Below are 23,714 nucleotides of genomic sequence, written 5' to 3' on the forward strand. Positions count from 1 at the left end.
ACCAAAAAGTGAACGGGGTTTGGAGATGCATCAAACTGGTAGATGGGAGGGGGCTCCAGGTGCACATTCATTACATAGGAGTTAGATGTTACCGATAACTTTCTCACAGAAGCTTGGCTAATTTCTTTCAAATTAATTTTTAAATTTAAAAAATTTCTTCAGTGTCCCCTGTACCTAAATTGCCACTTTTCTCCAGAAAACAAGTTGTCCCATGACGTGTTTGTCCTACGTACCCTGACTGTTAGTCTGGTTCTGTTTGTCTAGTAGGTACGTGTAGGTCTAGGTACATAGAATCAAATGAAGTAAAAATCTTGTGAACCAAACTGTACCATAGAATCTCTACGGATAGTAATTCCAGGCTCTAATAATAAGAATATAGCACTGGGGATATATTACCAACCACCTGCCCAGGATGATGATAGTGACTGTGAAATGCTCAGGGAGATTTGAGTTTTTTATGTTTATAGCCTCTCTATGATAATGGGGGATTTCAACAATCCCTATATTGACTGGGTTCATGTCACCTCAGCATGGGATGCAGAGATAAAGTTTATTGACACCTTAAATGACTGCTTCTTGGAGTATTTAGTCTTGGAACCCACAAGAGGAGAGGCAATTCTTGATTTAGTCCTAAGTGGAGCAGAGGATCTAATCCAAGAGGTGAATATAGCTGGACCGCTTGGTAATAGTAACCATAATATAATTAAATTTAACATCCCTGTGGCAGCCCAACACTGTAGCATTTAATTTCAGAAAGGGGGCTATACAAAAACGAGGAAGTTAGTTAAACAGAAATTAAAAGGTACAGTGCCAAAAGTGAAATCCCTCCAAGCTGCATGGAAATTTTAAAGACACCATAATAGAGGCTTAATTTAAATGTATACCTGTCACAGGTTCTCTTACCACACAGGCACCTCCTGCTGGCTGTTTCGGGAATTAGCACTGGTCAGCGGGTGTGCCCTCCAGTGGTGTTGGCTCTTCCATCCTCGTCTCCACCTGCAGACCCACTGCAGTTCCAGTCTCACTGCCTCTGCTTCGTGGCACAGCCGTCCTGCTGTGTCACAATCCAGGTTCCCCAAGAAGCGGAAGCAGAAAGCCTGCTAAACAACCAGTAGGGCCACTGGACAATCGAGATGCTAAAGGAACACTCAAGGACGATAAGGCCATTGTGGAGAAACTAAATGAATTCTTTGCATCGGTCTTAACGACTGAGGATGTGAGGGAGATTCCCAAACCTGTGCCATTCTTTTTAGGTAACAAATCTGAGGAACTGTCCCAAATTGAGGTGCCATTAGAGGAGGTTTTGGAACAAATTGATAAACTAAACAGTAATAAGTCACCGGGACCAGAGGGTATTCACCCAAGAGTTCTGAAGGAACTCAAATGTGAAATTGCAGATCTGTGGTTGTAACCTCTCATTTAAATTAGCTTCTGTACCAAATGACTAGAGGATAGTTAATGTGGTGCCAATTTTTAAAAAGGGCTCCAGAGGTGATCCTGGCAATTATAGGCCGGTAAGCCTGACTTCAGTACTGGACAAATGGGTTGAAACTATAGTAAAAAACAAAATTGTCAGACACATAGATGAACATCATTTGTTGGGGAAGAATCAACATGGTTTTTGTAAAGGGAAATCATGCCTCATCAATCTACTAGAATTCTTTGAGGGGGGTCAACAAGCATGTGGACAAGGGGGATCCAGTGGATATAGTGTACTTAGATTTTCAGGAAGCCTTTGACAAGGTCTCTCACCAAAGGCCCTTAAACAAAGTAAACTTTCATGGGATAAGAGGGAAAGTCCTCTCATGGATTGGTCAACTAGTTAACAGGGGAAAAAAAGGGTAGGAATAAATGGTCAGTTTTCAGAATGGAGAGAAGTAAATAGTGGTGTCCCCCAGTGGCCAGTCCTATTCAACATATATTCATAAATGATCTGGAAGAAGGGGTAAACAGTGAGGTGGCAAAATTTGCAGAAGATACAAAACTACTCAAGATAGTTAAGTCCCAGGCAGACTGCAAAGAGCTACAAAAGGATCTCACAAAACAGGGTGACTGTGCAACAAAATGGCAGTTGAAATTCAATGTTGATAAATGCAAAGTAATGCATATTGGAAAACAGAATCCCAGCTAGACATATAAAATGATGAGGCCTAAATTAGCTGTTACCACTCAAGAAAGATCTTGGAGTCATTGTGGAGAGTTCTCTGAAATCATCCACTCAATGTGCAGCAGCAGTCAAAAAAACAAACAGAATGTTGGGAATCATTAGGAAAGGGATGAATAATAAGACAGAAAATATCATATTGCCGCTATATAAATCCATGGTACGCCCACCTCTTGAATACTGTGTGCAGATGTGGTGTAGAACAGCTTCCGTATGAGGAGAAATTAATAAGACTGGGACTTTTCAGCTTGGAAAAGAGATGGCTAATAGGGGATTGTAGCGGGGTGGTCACCCTGCCCCTGCCTGGAAGGGCTTGAAATCAGCCCTGGGAGAGAGCTCAGGCAGGAAAAGCGGGGCTGATTGGAGAAGCAGCCGCAGCTGGGCCATGCCCCAATCAGGCCTCAGCTGGCCCTATATAAGAGACTGGGAGCCAGGAGCTCAGCAGACTCTCTCTGCCTTCAGAGAGAGGGGCCTGGCTGCTGGGAAGCGCAGGGTGCCTAGAGTGAGGCAGGGCTGGGGAAAGGCCAGAGGGACTGGGGAGCTCCAGGCTGGCAACTCCCCAGGCTGCAAGGCCTTGTCCAAGGCCCCATAGAGGCACTGGGTTGCAGAGAGAGGCAGCAGGCCCAGACCCAACCTTGCCGGTGATGAGTGGCTGACACTGCAGTCTGCCCCAGGGCGCGGGGGTGAGTTGGTGACTGGCAGTAGCCTACGACTGAGGTGAGGTGGGGATAGGGGGTGGGGGTTCCCTGCAACTTGAGACCATTGCTTCTTGTTCTGTCATCTGCCACCACTGAGAACAGCCGAGCTCCATCCTCTTTGGAATCCCCCTTCAGGTAGTTGAAGGCTGCTATCAAATCCCCCCTCACTCTTCTCTTCTGCAGACTAAATAACCCCAGTTTCCTTAGCCTCTCCTCGTAAGTCATGCACTCCAGACCCCTAATCATTTTCGTTGCCCTCCGCTGGACTCTCTCTAATTTGTCCACATCCCTTCTGTCATGGGGGGACCAAAACTGGACGCTGTATTCCAGGTGTGGCCTCACCAGTGTCGAATAGAGGGGAATAATCACTTCCCTCGATCTGCTGGCAATGCTCCTATTAATACAGCCCAATATGCTGTTGGCCTTCTTGGCAACGAGGCCACACTGCTGACTCATTTCCAGCTTCTCATCCATTGTAATCCCCAGGTCCTTTAGGTTGATTTGGCATGATTTGTTCTTGACAAATCCATGTTGTCTATTATTTATTACCCTATTATCCTCTTAAGTGCTTACCAATTGATTGTTGAATTATTTGTTCCAGTATCAGTCCAGATCTCAAAGTTAGGCTGATTGCTGTATAGTTCCTCGGGTCCTCTTTGTTCCCCTTTTTAAAGATAGGTACTATGTTTACCCTTTTCCAGTCCTCTTGGACCTCACCTGTCCTGTATGAGTTCCCAAAGATAACCACTAATACTTCTGGGATTCCTCCAACTATTTCCATAAGTACCTGGATGAATTTCATCAGGCCATGCTGACTTGAATACATCTGATTTGTCTAAATATTCTGTAACCTGTTCTTTCCTTATTCTGGCTTTTGTTCCTTCCACCTTGTAGTTAATATTAAGTGTGTTGAGCATCTGGTCACAATGAACCTTTTTAATAAAGACTGAAGTAAAATAGGCTTTAAATCCCTCAACCTTTTTGATGTGATCCATTAATAGTTCTCACACTTTCGTTTGTCTTGCTCTTGTTCCTAATGTATTTAAAGACCCTCTTGTTATTGCCTTTTATGTCCCTTGTTAGGTGTAACTCATTTTGTGACTTAGCCTTTCTGATTTTGTCCCTACATCCTTGTGCTATTTTTTTGTATTCTTAGTAATTTGTCCATGTTTCTAGTTTTTGTGGGATTCCTCTTTTTTTTTTTTAGGTCATTAAAGAGTTCCTGATGGAGACATAGTCGTCTCGTACTATTGTTCCTGTCTTTCCTTCACGTTGGGATAGTTTGCTGGTCTACCTTTAATATTGTCTCTGAGAAACTACCAGCTCTCCTTAACTTACTTTTCCCTTAGATTTTTTTCTCATGGAAACCTACCTACGAGTTTTCTGGGGTTGTTAAAGTCTGCCTTTTTGAAGTCTATTGTCCTTATTCTGCTGCTCTCACTCCTTTCCTTCCTTAGAATACTGAAATCTATCATTTCATGATAACTTTCACCCAAACTACCTTCAATCTTCAGATTCACAACCAATTTCTCCCTTGGCTGGTTAGCTATGCTGGCTGAGTCCTGTAGTGTAGATGCAGCATAAGTCGTCAGAAGGCATATGCTGGCATAGCTATATCATCTCCCCAAACAACATTAGCTATGCCAGCTGAAGCACTCTTCTGTACGCATAGTTGCATTTACACTGGGAGTTTTGCTGGCATAGCTGTGTTGGCTGGGTGTATGTGATTTTTTTCACACTCTTAGACCACACAGCTGTGTATGCAAAACTTTGTAGTATAGACCAGGCCTTAAATACAATTTCTTGTATGACTGAGAGATACTAACCTGTTGTCACCCAGTACAGTTTTGGGAGAGACTCTTGTGTCTTGCTTCTCAGTGACCACTCCTATGCAGCTTACAGTCACGAGCCATGTATAGCTTTTAAGGTTAACGTGAGAATGATATTGGTGAAGACTTAGAAAATGTTTAGAATCTTGCTAATAACTGCACGTGTAAGCACAAGGGTGGAAACAAGCTTGTCTGTGAGGTGTCTTTTTTAGAATCGCCAAGTGTGCATTTGCACATTTTTCTAATGTTAAAGCTATTAGACGCTGTGAGGAAATGTAACCTCTCTGTAGGATTAGCTCATTCTTTTTATCTGATTCACTTTACTAGTTAGATCTTTAACTCTTTGAAGCTGGAACAATGTCTACCTCTGGATGTGTACTGTGCCTTGCACAATGGGTCCCTGATCCTGACTGGGGCCTTTGAGTGTTAGTCTCAGTCACTGTGTTTATTTAACCAATTCATTATTTTAGAAAAGGTGAGACTGCAGTTCTTAACTACTAATACTTATCTATTAATTATCAAAATACAAATGACAACTGGGATGTAAAATCAGTCCCAACTTTATCACAAGGTATAAATTTGATACAAAGTACTCTTCTTTTCTTAATGCCTTAAATTTGAAAGCACAGAGAATACGTTTTTTTCTCCACTGATTAATATGGGATGAGAAGCAAGGTTTGTTACTACTTTAATTTGTTACGCTGTCAGTTCCAGAGACTCACATCCAAGTGGGATACCGTTTGCGTTCAGTGGCTTTAAATTAATTCATAATGGACTTCTTTGGCATCACAAAATTACTACACAGTTGCGGATATCTACAGACAATGTTTGCAGATCGGATGCGGATACAAATTTTGTATCCATGCAGGGCTCTACAAATGACACTGAAGGACTGATAAGAAGTAGGAGGAGAACCAAGAGAAGACAGTGCTATAGAAACAAAGGTGACAGGGGGACAGGATTCAACGTGAGAGTAATCATTAGTTTTGAAAAGTACAAAGGAAAAGGATGGGATAGAAATCACTAGATTTGGGAAAGAAAAAGATGGTTAGTGATCATGGAAGAGCAAGTTCGGTAGAGTGCAGAGGGAGGAAGCAGGATTGGAGAGGAGAGAGGATTCAGTGAGATAAGAAGGAAGTAAAAACAAGGGATGTAAATAGCACATTCAGGACATAAAGAGAAGTAGAACAGTAGTTGGAGGGGCAATTGGGTTGAAAAGCTGTTTGGGTTTTTTATTTATTTATTTTTACAGTGGAAGAATACTGGAGCCTGGGTTGTAGTTTGAGTGGAAAGAGTCAGATTATAAGGAGAGGTTGAGGGTGAAGCAGAGAAAATTGAGGGGACAGCTTGTGGTAAAGGAATAGAGAATTAAGTGAATGACCATCAGTCAGTGACAGGAGGGAAAGAAACAGTGATGAGATGGTAGCACTTGGACACAAAAGTGATACATGAGTGATAGACATAAGGGTAGAGGGAAAGTGATCAAATCTGAACTGTTTGATCTTCAAGTCAGTGCAATCCTGAGAAGAATCCTGGGGAAAAGGATTGAGGATAGAGCGGAGGGCGACAAATGATGGGAGCTATAGGGTGAATCGTAATGGGGGAGGGAAAGAGAACAGCTGTTAGTGGAAGATAACCCTGAAGGAGGAAAGGGTGAATTTTTAGTGGAGGAAGTCTGTGTGATCCCTGGATTTTCTCCACAGATTTTCAGTAGCACAGGACTTGGATGGAGGAAGTGGTTGATGGTTATTTAAGTGGATGGTGCAATAGGAGAGGGACAAAAATATTAAGGGCGAAGAGGGTGTTTTTTGAGGAGTCAACTATAAAGTCAGTGGAGGTGAGTAAGAAATGGAGGGGACTCACAACTGCTGAGAATTCAGGGATGTTTATGAATTTGGGATCATGGAAGGGCTGGGGGACGGTGGGCAATATTATAAGAAATATATTGGTCAAAAAGATGGTCCCCTTATTCCATTAAACAAATAGGAATTCTGTTCTCCCATTTTTTTACAGGATAACATATTTGGTACACAAAAACATTACTTTAAACTCAATAATATGTTAATAAGTTAGAAAAAGTAATTAGTCTCACTGTCACTGGGTTTATTTAACTAATTCTTTATGGTAGACAAGATGAGGTTTAACCCATGAGGACACATTTTCAGCCTCATAACTATATACATGAAATTACAACCTATAACATTACTATAACAATAATGCTCAGTGCATCATGAGCCTTACAAAGACACCCGACATGACAAACTTTGCATTGGATACCACAATCATATTATAAGGATGAACATGGGAGTGCAGGGCGTTCCCCAAGGCACAGCGCGTCACAAATAGTTATCGTCTTCATTTCAGTCTTTCTGGGGTGAAGCCCACGTGGCTTGCTTCTATCCCTGACAGTACTCCTCTCAGGTTTGCTACCATATATGAATGTGATGTAAATCCTTAAAAGACAAAAAACAGAGTAGTTGTTGATAGTTAAGAATAGTCCACCCTTGTGGTGATCTTGACTAAGTATCCTTAAGTGTTTCTTTCCTTCTTCTCTTTAAGCAGCACCTCCTTTGTTCTAAAGGGAGAGGTGGTGGCAGGTTCTGATGGGTGTTGTGACGGGTTGGATCACAGAAACCCCCTTGGGAGCTGCCACCTGATGTGCAAAGACTACCCCTGCTTCTGTTTTCCCTGCCAGCTCAGGACTCCAGCACCCTGTCTTGCTGAGCGAGACACTCCAGTCTGGCTCCAGACACAGATCCAGGGTCTGAATCACTTGTCCCAAAGCTGCAAGTTTATCTGAAAACAGCTCCCAGAAATGTGCTTATCTCTAGCACTCAGATGCCCAACTCCCAATGGGGTCTAAACCCAGATAAATCCGTTTTACCCTGCATAAAGCTTATGCAGGGCAAACTCATAAATTGTTCGCCCTCTATAACACTGATAGAGAGATATGCACAGTTGTTTGCTCCCCCAGGTATTAATACATACTCTGAGTAAATTATTAAATAAAAAGTGATTTTATTTAATACAGACAGTAGGATTTAAGTGGTTCCAAGTAGTAACAGACAGAACAAAGTAAGTCACAAGCAAAATAAAATAAAATGCGCAAATCTATATCTAATCAAACTGAATACAGATAATCTCACCCTCAGAGATGCTTCAGTAAGTTTTTCTCAGACTGGACACCTTCCAGGCCTGGGCACAATTCTTTCCCCTGGTACAGCTCTTGTTCCAGCTTAGGTGTTAGCTAGGGGATTCTCCATGATGGCTCCTCTCCCTCTCTCTTCTGTTCCACCCCTTTATATATCTTTTGCATAAGGCGGGAACCCTTTGTCCCTCTGGGTTTCCACCCCTCCTCACTGGAAAAGCACCAGGTTAAAGATGGATTCCAGTTCAGGTGACATGATCACATGTCACTGCAAGACTTCATTACTCACTTGCCAGCACACACATATACAGGGAGACTCACAGGTAAACAGCCATCTGCAGACAATGGGAGTCATCAAGATTCCAAACCATCATTAATGGCCCACACTTTACATAATTACAATAGGCCCTCAGAGTTACATTTTATATTTCTAGTTTTAGATACAAGAGTGGTACATTTATACAAATCAGATGATCATACTCAGTAGATTATAAGCTTTGTAATGATACCTTACAAGAGACCTTTTGCATGAAGCATATCCCAGTTACGTTACATTCACTTATTACCGTATTTTCTCAAACTATCCCAGTTACATTATATTGACTTATTATCAAGTTTTTATAAAACCATATAGACTGCACAACGTCACAGATGTATCATATTTCAAAATTATATCTCAAAAGGCCACTTAATAGCTGAAATACCATGACACAGACTAATGACCTTTTGGTGTGACCCTGATAGAAAGGTCAGAGTTCACATTTGGGATATTTCTTTATTTAGCAGTCTAATAAATGAGTCTACCATCTTTCAGAATTCCAGCTCAATAGGAATGTAGAGATTAATTCAGCCACTCACCCTGTTTACAGGGTCTGAATTGTACTGGATGCATGACTTCGTACTAATCAGCTAGATATGGTATTTACACAAAGATTTTCTAATGTGGGATATTTTTAAACATCTGTGCTCTTTCCTTGCACAGATTGATCTACTCATTGTTTGACTTTCTTTGAAAAACAGAAATCGCCTGCCAAGAAGCTGAGCCATGCAATTAGTAAATCTCTTGGTTGTGTGCCCACTAGAGAACCACCTCATCCTGTATTTCCTGAACAGCCAGAGAAGCCACTTGATCTTGCTCATATCGTGTGAGTATCCATTTGTATGTATCTTTCATTTAATCAAAACTTAAAACTAAATTGATACCAAAGTAGCTGTTTGCGGATGTATTTGACTGCAGAATTTGGTTTTTTAGTTCCATTTGGATTCACCATGGAGTTTTTAAGAGATGTAGTTTTGTAAGTCAGAAAGGATCCCTTAAACAGATTTATCATTGTACGTGAGTTTGTTCTCTGGAAAAATGTTAAATAAGTAAATGGGCTAGATGGACCTTTGGTCTGACCCATTATGGCCGTTCTTATGTTCTTAAATAAATATTCTGTTAGCAGAAGAATGACTGATACATAATGTATAGGTCATCATCATCATCATCATGTTCCCATTATGCCTCTGGCGTTTAGGGCAGCGACGAAGCTCCTCCACTCCTGTCTGTTTCTGGCAAGTCTTTCAATGGTTCCCCAGCTGTGCCCCAGGATTTTCAGCTCAGCTTCCACAGCTCTTCGCCATGTTGTTTTCAGGCAGCCTCGTTTTCGCTTGCCTTCAGGTGTCCATCTTATTGCTACTATGGTGATGGAATTACTTTCCATCCAAAGCACATGGCCAATCCATCTCTAACACCTCCTGGCAATGATGGTGCTCATACCCTCTTGGCTGCCCTGTGTCAATAGATCTTGGTTTGAGATTGTTCTGGGCCAAAAGATACGGAGTTTTTTTCCGAGGCAGGTTGTATGGAATGAAGACACTTTGGATATGTCATACTTTCTCATCCCCCAGCTTTCTGCACTATAAAGTAATGTTGAAAGTACGCAGCTCTGATAAAACTTGAGTTTGGTTTTGGTGTTGTATTTTGATGATTTCCAGACTGTATTTAAGCTCCTGAAGGTGTTTCTGGCTTTATTGATTTTGTTACGGATGTCCTGGCTTGTTCCACCATCCTGGCTGATGGTGCTGCCCAAGTATGTGACTGTTTCTACATTTGTGAGAAAATAATCCTCTATCCGTATTGGTGATAGTGAGGCAATATTAAAGGTCATGATATCTGTCTTATTGCCGTTGATTTTCAGTATGAGTAGGTTTATTTATAGGTAATGTATTTTCTGGATTTTATCCATATATTTTATTATATTCTATCTGTGCTTATTTATTAAGAATTCAGTTTTGCAAAGTACTGATTATCCTCAGCACTCACACGCGTGAATGGGAGTTGAGCTACTCAAAGCCATGTCAGATCAGGTCCCGTCTTATTTATTTTGCTTGTCATTAAACTGCATAAACAAAACTGTCATTTAAAGGCTGTAACTACTTCTGAGTTCATATTTTATAGAACACTCTTAAAGTATCTGGTGGTTGACCCTGAGCCTGGTGTAAAATTGTGGCTTGCTGTGGACCTTGGCTTCACAAGTTATTTATTTTTGTCTCACTGATTGGTCTCCTATGCTTTTCCGTTCAGTGGTGTTATCTCTATGGTTTCAATGTGGCTTTATTGTGAAGCTGGCAGAATGGTTTTACCAAAGAGACATTGTCATATTGTTACAATTTGGCAGATCTGTGATCAATCTGGTATTTTCGCTTCTTGGTCTTATCAGTTCTGGACATCAAAATCAGAATTCATGAGATAATTGAAATTGTGTCAGCATATACATGTAATAAGCTTGACCGGTAAAGAGACAATGGTTAATACCACACTAAGTTTTGCAAAAGTCACAGGTTTTTCATGTCGGCAAAAAAGAGAAAAACAAGGGAAGAGAAGCAAAGCTATGGGGACATCATTTAAATAAAACTGAGGACTCTAGTTTCATACAATATTCAGTAAGGACACCAACACTGCAGCTTTAAGACTGAATTAAGTTGGTACCATTGCTGTTTTCATTTGTCCTTGTCAGAGAGAGAGATTCATCTTAAGAGGTTTTCTCTTCTTTTTACAGTCTCTGAATTGAAAACCAGGATATCTGAATTTTAGTGTCTCGGTCTTTGAAAGTTTAATATTAAACAGTTCCACTTTGACCTTTACTAATGCCTTGTGATTTTGATTGACAGGCCCTTTTATCATCCCCTTTTAACTGTTTTGACAGTCATTGAAGAAGAGCTGGAGGCTAGTCTGTCAAAATACGGACTATTGGAAAGGTGAGAGTAGTACAGTAGTGATGATGATTATAATATAGTGGAATGCTGATCTGTCTTCCCCTTTATAAAGAACACAGAAGATACTGTAGCTTGACATGAATGTAAGTAGGAATAGGAAATGGTACCTACTGTAGTCCATTCTTGAACTTTTTGAAAGCTATATTTTTAAGCTATACTAATTCATTCTTGGCCACATGATTCTTTTCCAGCTTTTGTATCAACTTTTTGTGTCACATGCTTACAGTGGTTTTAATCCTATGCAGCAGTTGTTGGATCTGCTTTAATGGGATGTAATTGTTCTACTTTTCTCTGTTAAATTGGGTTCAGAAAAAGAACATTTCTATTAGTGCTGCTCTTCATTTTAGAGTCAGAAGTGGTATGTTATCATAAATTAATGACTCCCCATGTTAACAAAACAAGCAGGAAGAAAATTGTCCATAATATTAGAAACAATAGTTAACCACGTGGACTGGCTGAGACATGTTGTGGAAAACCAGCTTGAGCTGTTAAGCTCTTAGGCGAGGTCTGGTGGCAAGTGATACTTACTATCTGCATTGTTTAGATTTTCACATAATTCCAAGATCATCGTGGATCAATGTCAGTTCATGTTTTCCTCTTTGGATTTTCTCACCGAGTTCCTCCATTTTGATACCAGCTAACTTTTACAAGGAAAAAACAGTATTATAACATGTATAACTTCTTCAGAAAGAAGGACCTTATTCTGTGACTCTACATGAAAAGAATATATGCAAGTAGTTTCAAGTTAATATGACTGTGTAAATAAAGGTTTCAGGATCTAATTCCAAAACTACCAGTGGAAGTTTTACCTATGGCACAGATTAACAAGTACATTGAATTATTTCTGTCCTCTGCTGGGAGACATTAATTGATTAATGGATCAAATGAATCTGTGCCAAGAACTTAGTGGTTGAATTTTCCCCATCTTTCTTTATATAAAACACATTCGCCATTGGATAGCTTCACTTAGTGCAGCACATTAACTCCAGCCAGGCCCTGCAGTCCATTTCCTTCAAAACCTGGCCTAATACTACTCAGCCACTCAGATGACATATTATGCTGTAGAACAGCACAGATGGAAACCCTCACAACCAAGACCAGGATCTTTAATTTATTAATTGAAATCCAACTAAATATTTCAAGGATACTTAACCATTTCAGTTTCCTTTCAAGTGGATGTCCAAATTACTGCCAATATACCTGTTAACACGTTTTTCAACTAATTATCATCCTCTTTAAAGATGATTTCATTTGATCTGTTCTTGCTTTTGCCCAAACATGCAATATCATGTGAATTGAAACATGAGTACATTCCCATTTAAATAACAACCTAATCTTCAGAGTCACGTATTGAACCTTTGTGAAACCTACAAAACTGCTTATCTTCATACACTTCACTCTTCTGTATAGTTTGAGATATGGGAAACTCCAAAAGTTTTAGACAAGGGATAATGTAGTCCAATGGTGAGGACACTGGATTGGGTATCATAAAAATCTGGTTCTTCTTCAAGTGCTTGTTCACATCGATTCCAATCAGGTGTGTGCGCGCTGCACGCGTGGTCATCGGAAAGTTTTCCCTTAGCAGCTCCCGTCGGATCGGCTGTGGAGCCCCCTGGAGTGGCACCTTCATGGCACTCAATATATGACCCTGCCGACCCGAGCCCCCTTCAGTTCCTTCTTACCATACATGACAGCCGTTGGAACAGCATTCGCTTGCTCAGCAAGGGCTTTCCTTAGCGTTTCTCCCTCGTTAGTTGTTCTAGTTACTTGTTTTAGTTTACATAGTAGATAGTTGAATAGTTTAGATAGTAAGGTTTGGGAGCGGGATGTCTCCCCAGTCCCTAACCCCTCCTCGGGCTCTGGGGCATGCCGCGACCCCAGGGCTTTAAGCCCTGTATTGCTCGCAACAAGCCTATGCCCATTAGTGACCCCCACGACTCTTGCTTAAAGTGTCTGGGGAAGGCGCACCAGACTGAGAAGTACAAAATGTGTAGGACTTTTCGGCCGAGAACCAAAAAGGAGCGAGATTTCCGCCTCTAGTAACTTCTCATGGAATCTGCTCTGCGTCCCCAGCCTGCTGCAGACCACCTGGACCCGGCACTGAGCGCGTCTGTATGGAGGGCTCCGGCATCGGTACTTGATAGGGTGCCAAGGAAGGACTCGAGTACAAGAGACCCTCAGCACCAGCGCTCCCCAGCACCACAGCCAGGGGCAGCGACCCGGCACAGTTTGACTTCGTCGGTGCTGCACAAGCGGCATAGGAAGACTGAAAGGGGGTGCTCACCGGCTCCAAAAGCCATGGGACCATCGGGGATGCACAGGCGCACCCCAGAATGGACTTGGCATCAAAACAGCATGAGTTGGTGCCGTTGACTTCGGTGCCCCAGAGGGGACCATTGAGTCCGGCACTCAGCAACTCTCCGCAAGGGCAATGCCAGGTGGAGGAGTTAGAGCCACCCTCCACCCCAGACACTTCACAGGCCCCAGTTCTGAGGGACAAGCCTCCGGTACTGATACATCCGGTACCATCTAGAGGTAAGCCGGCTATGATGCGACGCTCACAGTCCCCGGCTCAGCACCATCCACAGCACCGCTCCCAGTCGCTATCGCCACGGCACCGCACCCCAGCATCAAACATTGTAAGAGCATCTCCAACACCAGTGCGACGCTCCCCCTCTCCAGCACCGGTCTGCCATCGGTGAGAGCTACCCACGGTGAGAGCCACTCACCCACGGCACTGGGCCCTCGTCCTCGATCACCGACATCGGATACTTGGCACCAGTCTCCGGAGAGGTCGACCCGGCACCGGTCCCCCGTCTCATTGGCTTGACACCGGTCTCCTGTGCATGGCCCTTTGGCACTGCCTTGGTCATTGCGATCAGGATCTGGATCCACTTCCTTGGACTCCGACGGTGACTCATATTATTCCCAGCGTAGTTGGTATAGGTCTGAGAGGCGGCGAAGGCAGTGGCAGCCCGCAGCACAATGGTCCTTATCGACTCACCGGGCTTACCATCAGGCCCAGGCCTCCCTTTCACGGGGTTCACGGTCAGTTACCTTGGAACACCGACAATCTCACTCTGCCAGGGACAGGCCTACACCTCAGGGATCCGAAGCCACCCTCACCCAGCCGCTCCCTCAGGCTCAGGTCGCTGCCATTGCGACTCCAGCACAGGATCAGCTGCAGGGTCAGGCTATGGCCACTTCGGCTATAGCCGCCACAGGGGCAGGCACTGACCAAGAGGAGGTCAGGGAGCCGAAGGAACAGGAGGATCCGATACTTCCTCTGGCCACCTCGTCTTCGTCCCCTGACGAGGCTGTGGCAGGGGCTTCAGCTTCGGGCCCTCCTTCGATTGACCACAGGGCACATGAGGACCTTCTGAGATGGATTGCCCGTAAAATGGGGTTGCAAGCGCAGGAAGTGGTCGAGGCCGAGGACCCCATGGTGGACATTCTTACTCCTGAAGGTCCATCGTGGGTAGCTCTGCCATTAATCAAGACAATTCAGAGTAACATCACGACTCTGTGGCAGACCCCGGCCTCAATTCCACCGACCGCCAGGATTGTGGAACACAAATACTTTGTCCCTTCCAAAGAACAACAGTTGCAAGGTGAGTAACCGTTTCATTTTATTCCGAGTTCTGCCACAGTCCTGCTGTGTGACCTTGGACAAGTCACTTTGCCTTTCTGTGCCTCTATTTCTGTTTTCACCCTTGCCAGCTAGGTCTTCAGAACAGTGACTGTCTCTTACTCTTACAATTCCTAGTACAATGGGTCCCCGATCTTGGTTCAGGCCTTGAGTTGCTACTGTAATACAAATAAAAATACTATATTCAAGGAAAATAGCTTAAAAGTATTTACCTCCCACATTTTCTTCAGGGACTATAGTTTCATGTCACTCTATAAAGACATTGACTACTCCCAGTCCACATAGATGAGAATATACACTATGATGAAACAGTATTATTTTTTTAAAGATATATAATCCCTTGGCATTTAGGTCCAGACTAGAGCTGTAGTCACAGCTCACAATGTAGAGAAGGTGTGAAGGAGTTGTGCTGCAACAATAGCTGCTAGTGAAATTCCCTTACTCAGTGAGAATTCTTTCCGGGGCTCTGCTGGAATAGCACAGGGGTTCTCAAACTGGGCGTCAGGACCCCTCAGGGGGGTCACAAGGTTACTACATGGGGGGGTCGCGAGCTGTCAGCCTCCACCCCAAACCCTGCTTTGCCTCCAGCATTTATAATGGTGTTAACTATATAAAAATGTGTTTTTACTTTATAAGGGGGGGGTCGCACTCAGAGGCTTGCTATGTGAAAGGGGTCACCAGTACAAAAGTTTTAGAACCTCTGGAATAGCAGGTTCTTCACCTTTTGAAAGTGTGCACTGTGCACCCTACCCCTGGTGTTATGCTGGCTCAAGTGGTGGATGCAAGGGGAGGATGACCATGTACAGCCCTGTCTTTTCCCTTTGACTCTCCTTCTAGTCCATTCTGCCACACCCACCATGCAGAACTGAACAGGATCAGGCACAATCTGGTTCATGATTAATGGTTTTTGGAGGGGGGGAATGTACTGACCATCAAAACTCTTCATACCATTAGCAGAGAATCCTAGCTATTGAAAATTATCTCATCTTCATTCTGCAAAGACAAAGCAGTCCTCAGACTTTTACAGTTCCATCATAAAAGCAAGAAAGTAAAATACTTCTTTGGATCATGGATAGCAGCTAAAGTACCAGACCAACCTTTACAATTAGGCCACCCTGATCTGGGTCAGTGAACAGGATAACACCATGTAGTGGATGGTGTAAGATCAGGAAGCTCTGCAGATGTAGGAATTCGTTCAGTTTCACAAAATAGTCCTGATGGCCACTTACAAGGTTACAGAGAAAGGGTCACCCCACTCCATCTGCAGCAGGGTTGAGAAATGCAGCTATCCTGGTCACTATGGGGTTGTCAAGACCACGGAAACCTTTTTTTCTGAGCTTGGTCATGATCTTTGCTACCAGAGATACTGGTGGATTAGCATATAGGCGTTCTACTCATCAGTGGATGGAGGAATCCCTTTCTAGCATAGTGTTCTGCTAATGATATGTATTGAAGACCAGGTATTTCCTCCTTGTTTGGCTGAATCTAGTTTTAAAGACTTAGTCCATCAGTGCTCATTTCCCAGCCATCTTTGGCCAATTGTGAACTAGTCTGCAGCCTTTACAATGTTCATTACTACCTACCAACTTTGGAACGAAATATTACTTGAAACATTAAATATTAAGTCATAGTCCCTTGCCAATGTCATTTATTAAAAAATGGGTAATCTTTTTTTATGAGTGCTCCTTAACTGGAAACCTTCAACATGTTTAAATCTGAGTAAAATAATGGTATTGACTGTCTTACAGGTTAAAAGGTAAATAGGCGCTATTTAAAATCTGCAGAAATGTTGAACTCTCATCTGGTGATGTGATGGAATTTAAGTTTATATGGATCATTTTGTAGTGGAAATTTAAAAAGTAATTAATAACCACAATAAACAAATAATTGTATGCCAATGTGACATGAGATTGATGGTTTCAGGTAAATGCTCAGTAAACAATAGCATACATCACAGGAATGCTTCCTTGTCATTCAGAATACATTCACAGCATCCAAAAGAAACTCAGGGCTAAACCAACCAGGGGGATAAAAATGCATCTTATTTCAAGAGAGGGCAGGAGAAGAAGGACCAGATTTTTTGTATGTTATGAAGGAAGCAGGAGCAACATTTGATGACAGCATTGGTATGAGGGGAAGGAGAGGGAGGAGACAAATTATGCCCGGTTTGTGAACGTGATTGATAGGGTGGAATGGTGTTTTCAACAGTGGAGAATGGAAATGGAAAAGGTTTAGGGAAAAAGTAATCTTTGCTTGGACCATATCTAGCTTAAGCGAGTGGCAGGCCATCATTGTATTAACAGTAGTTAGACTGTGGGACTTAACCTATGGGTCTGAACTGAGGGAAACAAGTCAAAGGTGAAGAGGACTATACATTTTGAATAGATTTTGGTTGTTGGCCTGTTCTTTCACTCCCTTCTGCTAAAAACATTTGTCCAGTTCTTGGTCAACTCTTCTTGTTTTTACAGTAACCAACTCTTTTCTCTGAGCAGACTGGTTCTCACCTTACTCCCTTGCAATCCTTGCCATCATTGTCAACTGTTAAAATCCCTTTCTTCTTTTGCATTCTTCCTCTTTCAGATCCCTTGACCTATGACTCTGAATCAAATTTAAACTCCTTGTCTTTCTCTTGAAGAGATACAGCTACACTCTTGCCTACATCTCAGCCCACATATCTTCCTAGGGTACTCCTCTCCTCCATTCTCCCTGTGCACTTCACTTTGCTCAAGCCTCTGGTCTAACTGCTCCCTTCATTTCTTTCTTCTACTCTTGACTTCACACCATCTGCCATGCTGTCTGGAATAACCTCCTTTATCTTCTGCACCATTCATCCAACCCTTCTTTTACAGTCGCTCATAACTTTAGTCTACATTTCTCATATTTGTTCACATCTCAGAGATGAAGTTTTTAGGACTAGTAGGCAAAATGAGTGAATCCATTTTTTGTTTGGATCAGAAATTCTGCACTCTAACTGAAAACAGTTGAATCTGGAAACTTGGATATTTGTGTATGTTTCACTGAGACTTAAAGAGCAGATTTAAAGAAAAGAAGCTCAGTGCTATTAATGATATGAAAAATTAAATTCAGCAATTGCATGTGCAGTAGGACTTTTCAGTTTTATCAAATATATTTTAACAATGAATTTGTTCAAGTATGCCTTCTTGCCTACTCCAGGAGTTTACAAAGTCATTTATGGAGAACTGAGCCACTGATTACTCAGACCCACACTTGCTATAGTCTGTGGGGCTGCGAATGCTTTGGAAGGAAGGTGGCTGGGAAGTTTTGTATAATAGAAATGATAAAATCTATGGTTAAAACCTATTTAGGAATGATAAACTGGGAAAAGGGGAGGAGCAGCACTCTATCTCAAATAAGATTACCTGTTTTTCTCAAAAAGTGTTGCATCCAACATGGAGAATTCTATATTAGACCTTATCTTGACTGATAGAGGAATTGATCACCAAACTAAAAACAGAACTAGTGGAAGCTTTAGGTGCAAGTGATCATAATTTGATTACATTTGTTATGAGCTTGAGTTAGCATAACTTCATCACACTTGCTCTCTGCAGTTAATCCAATCATTCCATTTAGCTTGAATGTTTATTTTGCAGTGGCTGCTCTGACTTGAGCTAGACTAATTCTAGAGGAGTTAATTCATGTGTAGATAATTCAAGTTAACTCTGCACTAAAGACAGCCAAAGAGGGGTAAAAATGAAGAGAGTTGGTTGGGGGAGTGGGACAGATGGCACGATGGGACTTTTATAAGACACAGTGATGCTTTAATAGCAGCCAGAGAGGAAGTTGAAGTCAATTAGAGAATCAGTGCAGAAAAAGGATTCTTTCCTTAAATTATAAAAGGGTTTTAATCTACTTTATTTTCAGTTTGCTAATGCAAAGTACTGTTATAATTATCTCCTTGTTTTTGTCTGTCAGTGAGGTAACATTAGCATACCACCTACTTCTGATTTACGGTAAATCTAAAGGTTGTTTGTCTTTCATAATTGTTTGTCATACAACAGTTAGTAAATATTTAAATCCAAATTCTTTGTCAGATATGGCTCATTTTGGGTTGATTTCATAAGTTCTTATGGGCCAAATTCTTCATACCTTAGCAGCCTCATTTACTTCAGTTTAGGCTGAATATTAGGGAAAGCATGTTGACAGTGAGATATTAGTTTGTAGAATAATCTCCTGAAGGTAGAAGTAGATGTAGTGCTGATGACAACTCACTGATATAGGGGAAGGAATCTATTGAGTGATAACATGTACCACATGTACAAACTGGGGAAAAAAGATGTAAGCCACCTTTAATTTAAAGAGAGAGAATTGTATTTATATTAATGCTTTGTCAGTGTTGAGCTGGAGAGGACTTTCATGAGCCTATCCCTCAAAGGGATGCTTTGAGTGATTTTTCCAACTCAAATGGAGTTCAGATATCCCTTCTGGTTGTTGCTCAACCGTCCCTGAGGCTTCTTAAATACTTCTGAAGAGTAACAATTTTTGCACAAATAAAGCTGTTAGTCTTTAAGGTGCCACTGGACTCCTCGTTGTTTTTGTGGATACAGACTAACACGGCTACCCCTCTGATTTTTTGCCTGGGGAATAGACTTTCAAGATTCCACCAGGTGTTCAGGTATTGTCAAAAATATTTCCCTGGGGAGGATAAGCCCAGGCCTCCCTATAAAGTCTTCATCCCTCACTTCATATTCTATCCATTGAACACTGTGCTTTACTATCTGTATCATTTACAAGAACAGAATATGAATGTTTTGGACAAATGGACTGTGTTCAGCAAGTGGTGTTGCTCTTTCCTTGGTTTAAGAAAGCAAATTTGGTTACATGGGTAAAGAAGTGAACAGCTTCCCCAGCTCCTCCTTTCTGAGCAACTGCAATCCTGATACATAGAATTTATCATAGACTAAGGCAGACTTTTCTTGATAATCCCTATCTTAGAATATGGAAGCACATCATTATGCTTTATACAGAGAGCTCTAGACTTTATTACATTGGAAGATTCTTTTGGTTCTCTACAGTTAACCAGAATTCAACACAACATTTGAAACAAAACAGGTCAAAGTACTTGAAAATGTATGATAAGGCAAGGCTTGAAATGTTTACCAGACACCTACTAGCCACAGAACTAGACATGTTAGCCACAGATAGATATAGAAGATGCCAGGAAAGCTTTATCAGTAATGTCCAGGATCAATGTCTTGTTGATAAAGCCAGCCCCCTGCCTTAGAATCATAGAAGATTAGGGTTGGAAGAGACCTCAGAAGGTCATCTAGTCCAATCCCTTGCTCAAAGCAGGACCAACCCGAACTTCTTCAGCAAGTGGGAAGAAGTAGAATGCTTGGGAAATTTACAAGATGATATCCCTTGATCCTGCTTTGGGTCCATCTGTTGTATCAGCCTCTGGCAATGAGGTGTCTTGGAAACACTAGTCTTTCCCTCACTCTTTAGCTGGTTAAAGGGAAGAACTTTTCACTATTCTGTTCCAAATACTACTGCTTTTTTGGTGGTTCTCTGAAAAGTTACAGTATCTGCCTCTGCATCTGCTCCGAGCTTCCTACAGCAGTAGCAGCAGAGTAAAAGTTATAATGATGTTTGACAGTTAACTGCTGCCCACAGGGTTTTGAATAGAAGCAATTAAACTGACCAGAGTCATCATGTTAATTTCACTCTACTGCTGCCCAAGAGTTTTTTTGGGGAAAAAATCCAATAAATTGTTTTTAAATTGTCAGATGAAATAAAATTCCTCTTTTTAATTGGCAATATAGCTGATAGTTCAGAAATAACTGTGTTCCTATCCTGCAGATAAGTACTTTTACCACAGCTCTTGACCAAGATCCTACCTGTTTTTTTAATATATAAGGGAGAATCAGCTACAATATTTTATTATAAGACCCGCAGAGCCTTTTGTCAAGAAATAGCATTAAGTCTCACACTCGAATCCCTGTGGTGAGCTGATCATCCTCATGTCATTTCCTGATACTGGGGCTAAGAACAAACAGGATCATCTCAGTTACTTTTTTATAAGCAGCTTATGCAGAATTTACATTTAACTAGGCAATTTTAGCTTTTAAAACAATCAAGCTGATCCTCTGTTCTTTAGGTAACTCTTTAAATAGCCAGTTTGCTGGAAACAATGTCAAACTCAATTTCTAGACTGAATTGATAGGTATATAAAGCAGTATAATAAGGAAGAACGGGAGGTCAGATAATAGCCAGATGACAACTTTGCCCTGCATCTCCATTGTAAAAGAAAAGTATGTTTTTTTCTATCAACAAAGTGAACATTTTGTTGATGCCTACAACTCCTGTTAGCCACACTTTTCCCTTTTTGCCTCCTGCAAACTATAGGAGGGAAAGCCCCGATCCTTCCAACATTAGGAAGTTGGTTTGAGACACTCAATGCTCCTATGCACCACCCAGGGTCCACAGGTGAGTATTCTTGACCCACAGAGGCTCATAGAAGTGAGGCTCCCATTTGGTGAGTCATTGGAGGTCCTACAATATCAAGCTTGCCTTCCACAAGTTGGTGGGCAGGGACTAAATTAATGCCCTCCTTCAAGCTGAACATTTTTCTTTAAGCATAGATCAGTTCCCCATTTATACAATATGTAGTTTTAGAGGTTAGGACATCGCTTTCTGTTGGGGAGAGAGAGAAGGATGGAAAACTTCATTAACTGACTTTGAGATCTACAGACTGAAATTGTGGAAATATTCTTTGGTATGGGAGGCACTTTGTTTTGGAAATAGAGAATGATGTGTGAATAAAGATGTTTTGAGTTATATCTCAAAATATTTGAAAAGGAATTGAAAGCTTTATATCTCAGTAAAGCTCCCATTTTTCCTTTAACTGTCCCTTCTTAGTTTCTACTGCCAGTCTGCAGAATATTAGGTCTGTCAAGAGCATCTCTCATCAAAAATCTCTTCAAGTTTCAAATACTCAGTGGGAAGAAAATTGTGACAAGTCATCTAAAGGGTAAAGTGACTTGTTTTAAAATACTGTAGGATGCTTCTAAAATCATATTATACATAAGAGTTCCTTTTGAAGATCTTCAGAATAACCTTCAGAACATCAAAATGTGTGTTTGTCCTGATTTCGGCAGTTTAATTAGTTTCCATATATAATAGCAAACATTGCAAGCTGTTAGCCTATTTTTTTTTAAAGGCATTTTCAGGCCCTTTGACAGAACCACTGTTTAAACTGTACCACCATTATTTAACTGGACAGCGCAGTTCTAAAATATTTAGTTGCCTCTGAATTCTTAACATGTGCTGTATTTATATCTGTGGCAGCCACAAGTGATGCAGAAGGGTTAAAAGATGCCCTTAGCAATAAATGGGAGGGCTGGGTCAGGTTGTTGGAAACAACAACTCTATACATCAAAGATACACTATGTACCTTCACCAACAGATGTTGGTCCAATAAAAAAATATTGTCTCACTCACCTTGTCTCTCTAAATATTCTGGGATCAACACGGCTACTACACTGCACACATACATCAAAGAACAGTAGCTATAAGACTTTGAAGTTATCCCCTTGCATCATTTGATGATACTCCCAGATGCTTTTGGATTCAGGGAGTGTGATTTTGCTAACTGTTAGTACTGAACCAGTGCCCCAGTCAGTGTGCAGAGGGCTTTGTGTTACTGAAGCAGCCACCCTCTGAAGGAGAGCTAAAACTGACCTGACCAAAAATTGTCCGCATTTTTTATATTCCCTTCATGTTTAATGTTTGGTTTCCCCTCAGTGGCTGTTGGGTGTAAATAAATCAGAGATTACTTTGTAGCTGGGACTAAGCACTTTTCTGTGAAACCTGCCCGTAGACCCTCATCCAAAGGCCTTGCAAGGCTTCTGAGCCAAAGAACCCTCTTTGCAGTCTGAACGTACCAACTTCAAACTGTTTTTAAGCATTTTCAGTTAAATTTAGTCTGAATTAAAATTTAAAGCTAATTCTGCCATATTGGGCAAAATCCAACTGTGCTAGAGGTAGAAGCAGCTGACGGAGTCTGTTCTGCCTTCATGCGGACCTTGGATAAAGCCCAGCAGAAGGTAAAGCGGAAGAGTAAGTAGTGTGCTCAGCCTGTCACTTGTCAGTGCAACCGTATATCAAAGATAACCTTCCATAGATTCGTAGAGTTTAAGACCAGAAGGGGCCACTAGATCATCTAGTCTGACCTGTAGAACACAGGGCATCACACTTTACCCAGTTGCCCCAATAAGTTGTGTTTGGCTAAAGCATATCTTCCTAAAAGGCATCCAGTTTTGATTCAAAGACATCGAGAAATGGAGAATAGATCAATTTTTGGCTCTTTTCTGCTCCCTCTCCAGTTTTTCAGCATCCTTTTAAATATGTGGACACCAGAACTGGAAGCAGTATTCCAGTATCTGTCTCACCAAAGCCATACGCAGAGGTAATATAACCTCCCTACCTCTACTCACTACTTCCCTGTTTCTACTTCCAAGGATGGTCTTAGCTCTTTTGGACACAGCATCACACATCAATCAGAGAAGAGCAACAAGAATGATTAAAGGTCTAGAGAACATGACCTATGAAGGAAGGCTGAAAGAATTGGGTTTGTTTAGTTTGGAAAAGAGAAGACTGAGAGGGGACATGATAGCAGTTTTCAGGTATCTAAAAGGGTGTCATAAGGAGGAGGGAGAAAACTTGTTCACCTTAGTCTCTAAGGATAGGACAAGAAGCAATGGGCTTAAACTGCAGCAAGGGCGGTTTAGGTTGGACATTAGGAAAAAGTTCCTAACTGTCAGGGTGGTTAAACACTGGAATAAACTGCCTTAGGGAGGTTGTGGAATCTCCATCTCTGGAGATATTTAAGAGTAGGTTAGATAAATGTCTATCAGGGATGGTCTAGACAGTATTTGGTCCTGCCATGTGGGCAGGAGACTGGACTCGATGACCTCTCGAGGTCCCTTCCAGTCCTTGAATCTATGAATCC

At 41.7% G+C, this 23,714-nt stretch overlaps 1 protein-coding gene across 1 annotated transcript in view; it reads left to right on the top strand.

Moving 5' to 3' along the window:
- Nucleotides 1-23,714, top strand: part of DTNB (dystrobrevin beta) — a 292,486-nt gene that overhangs the window by 123,935 nt on the left and 144,837 nt on the right. The window contains exon 8 of the mRNA XM_029913228.1: nucleotides 8,860-8,984. Within this exon, the coding sequence (XP_029769088.1) occupies nucleotides 8,860-8,984 (125 nt within the window). The remainder of the gene's footprint in view (nucleotides 1-8,859; nucleotides 8,985-23,714) is intronic.

The sequence above is a fragment of the Terrapene carolina genome, unplaced genomic scaffold, assembly GCF_002925995.2.
Source record: "Terrapene carolina triunguis isolate 2854851 unplaced genomic scaffold, T_m_triunguis-2.0 Scaffold523, whole genome shotgun sequence".
Classification (NCBI taxonomy): domain Eukaryota; kingdom Metazoa; phylum Chordata; order Testudines; family Emydidae; genus Terrapene; species Terrapene triunguis.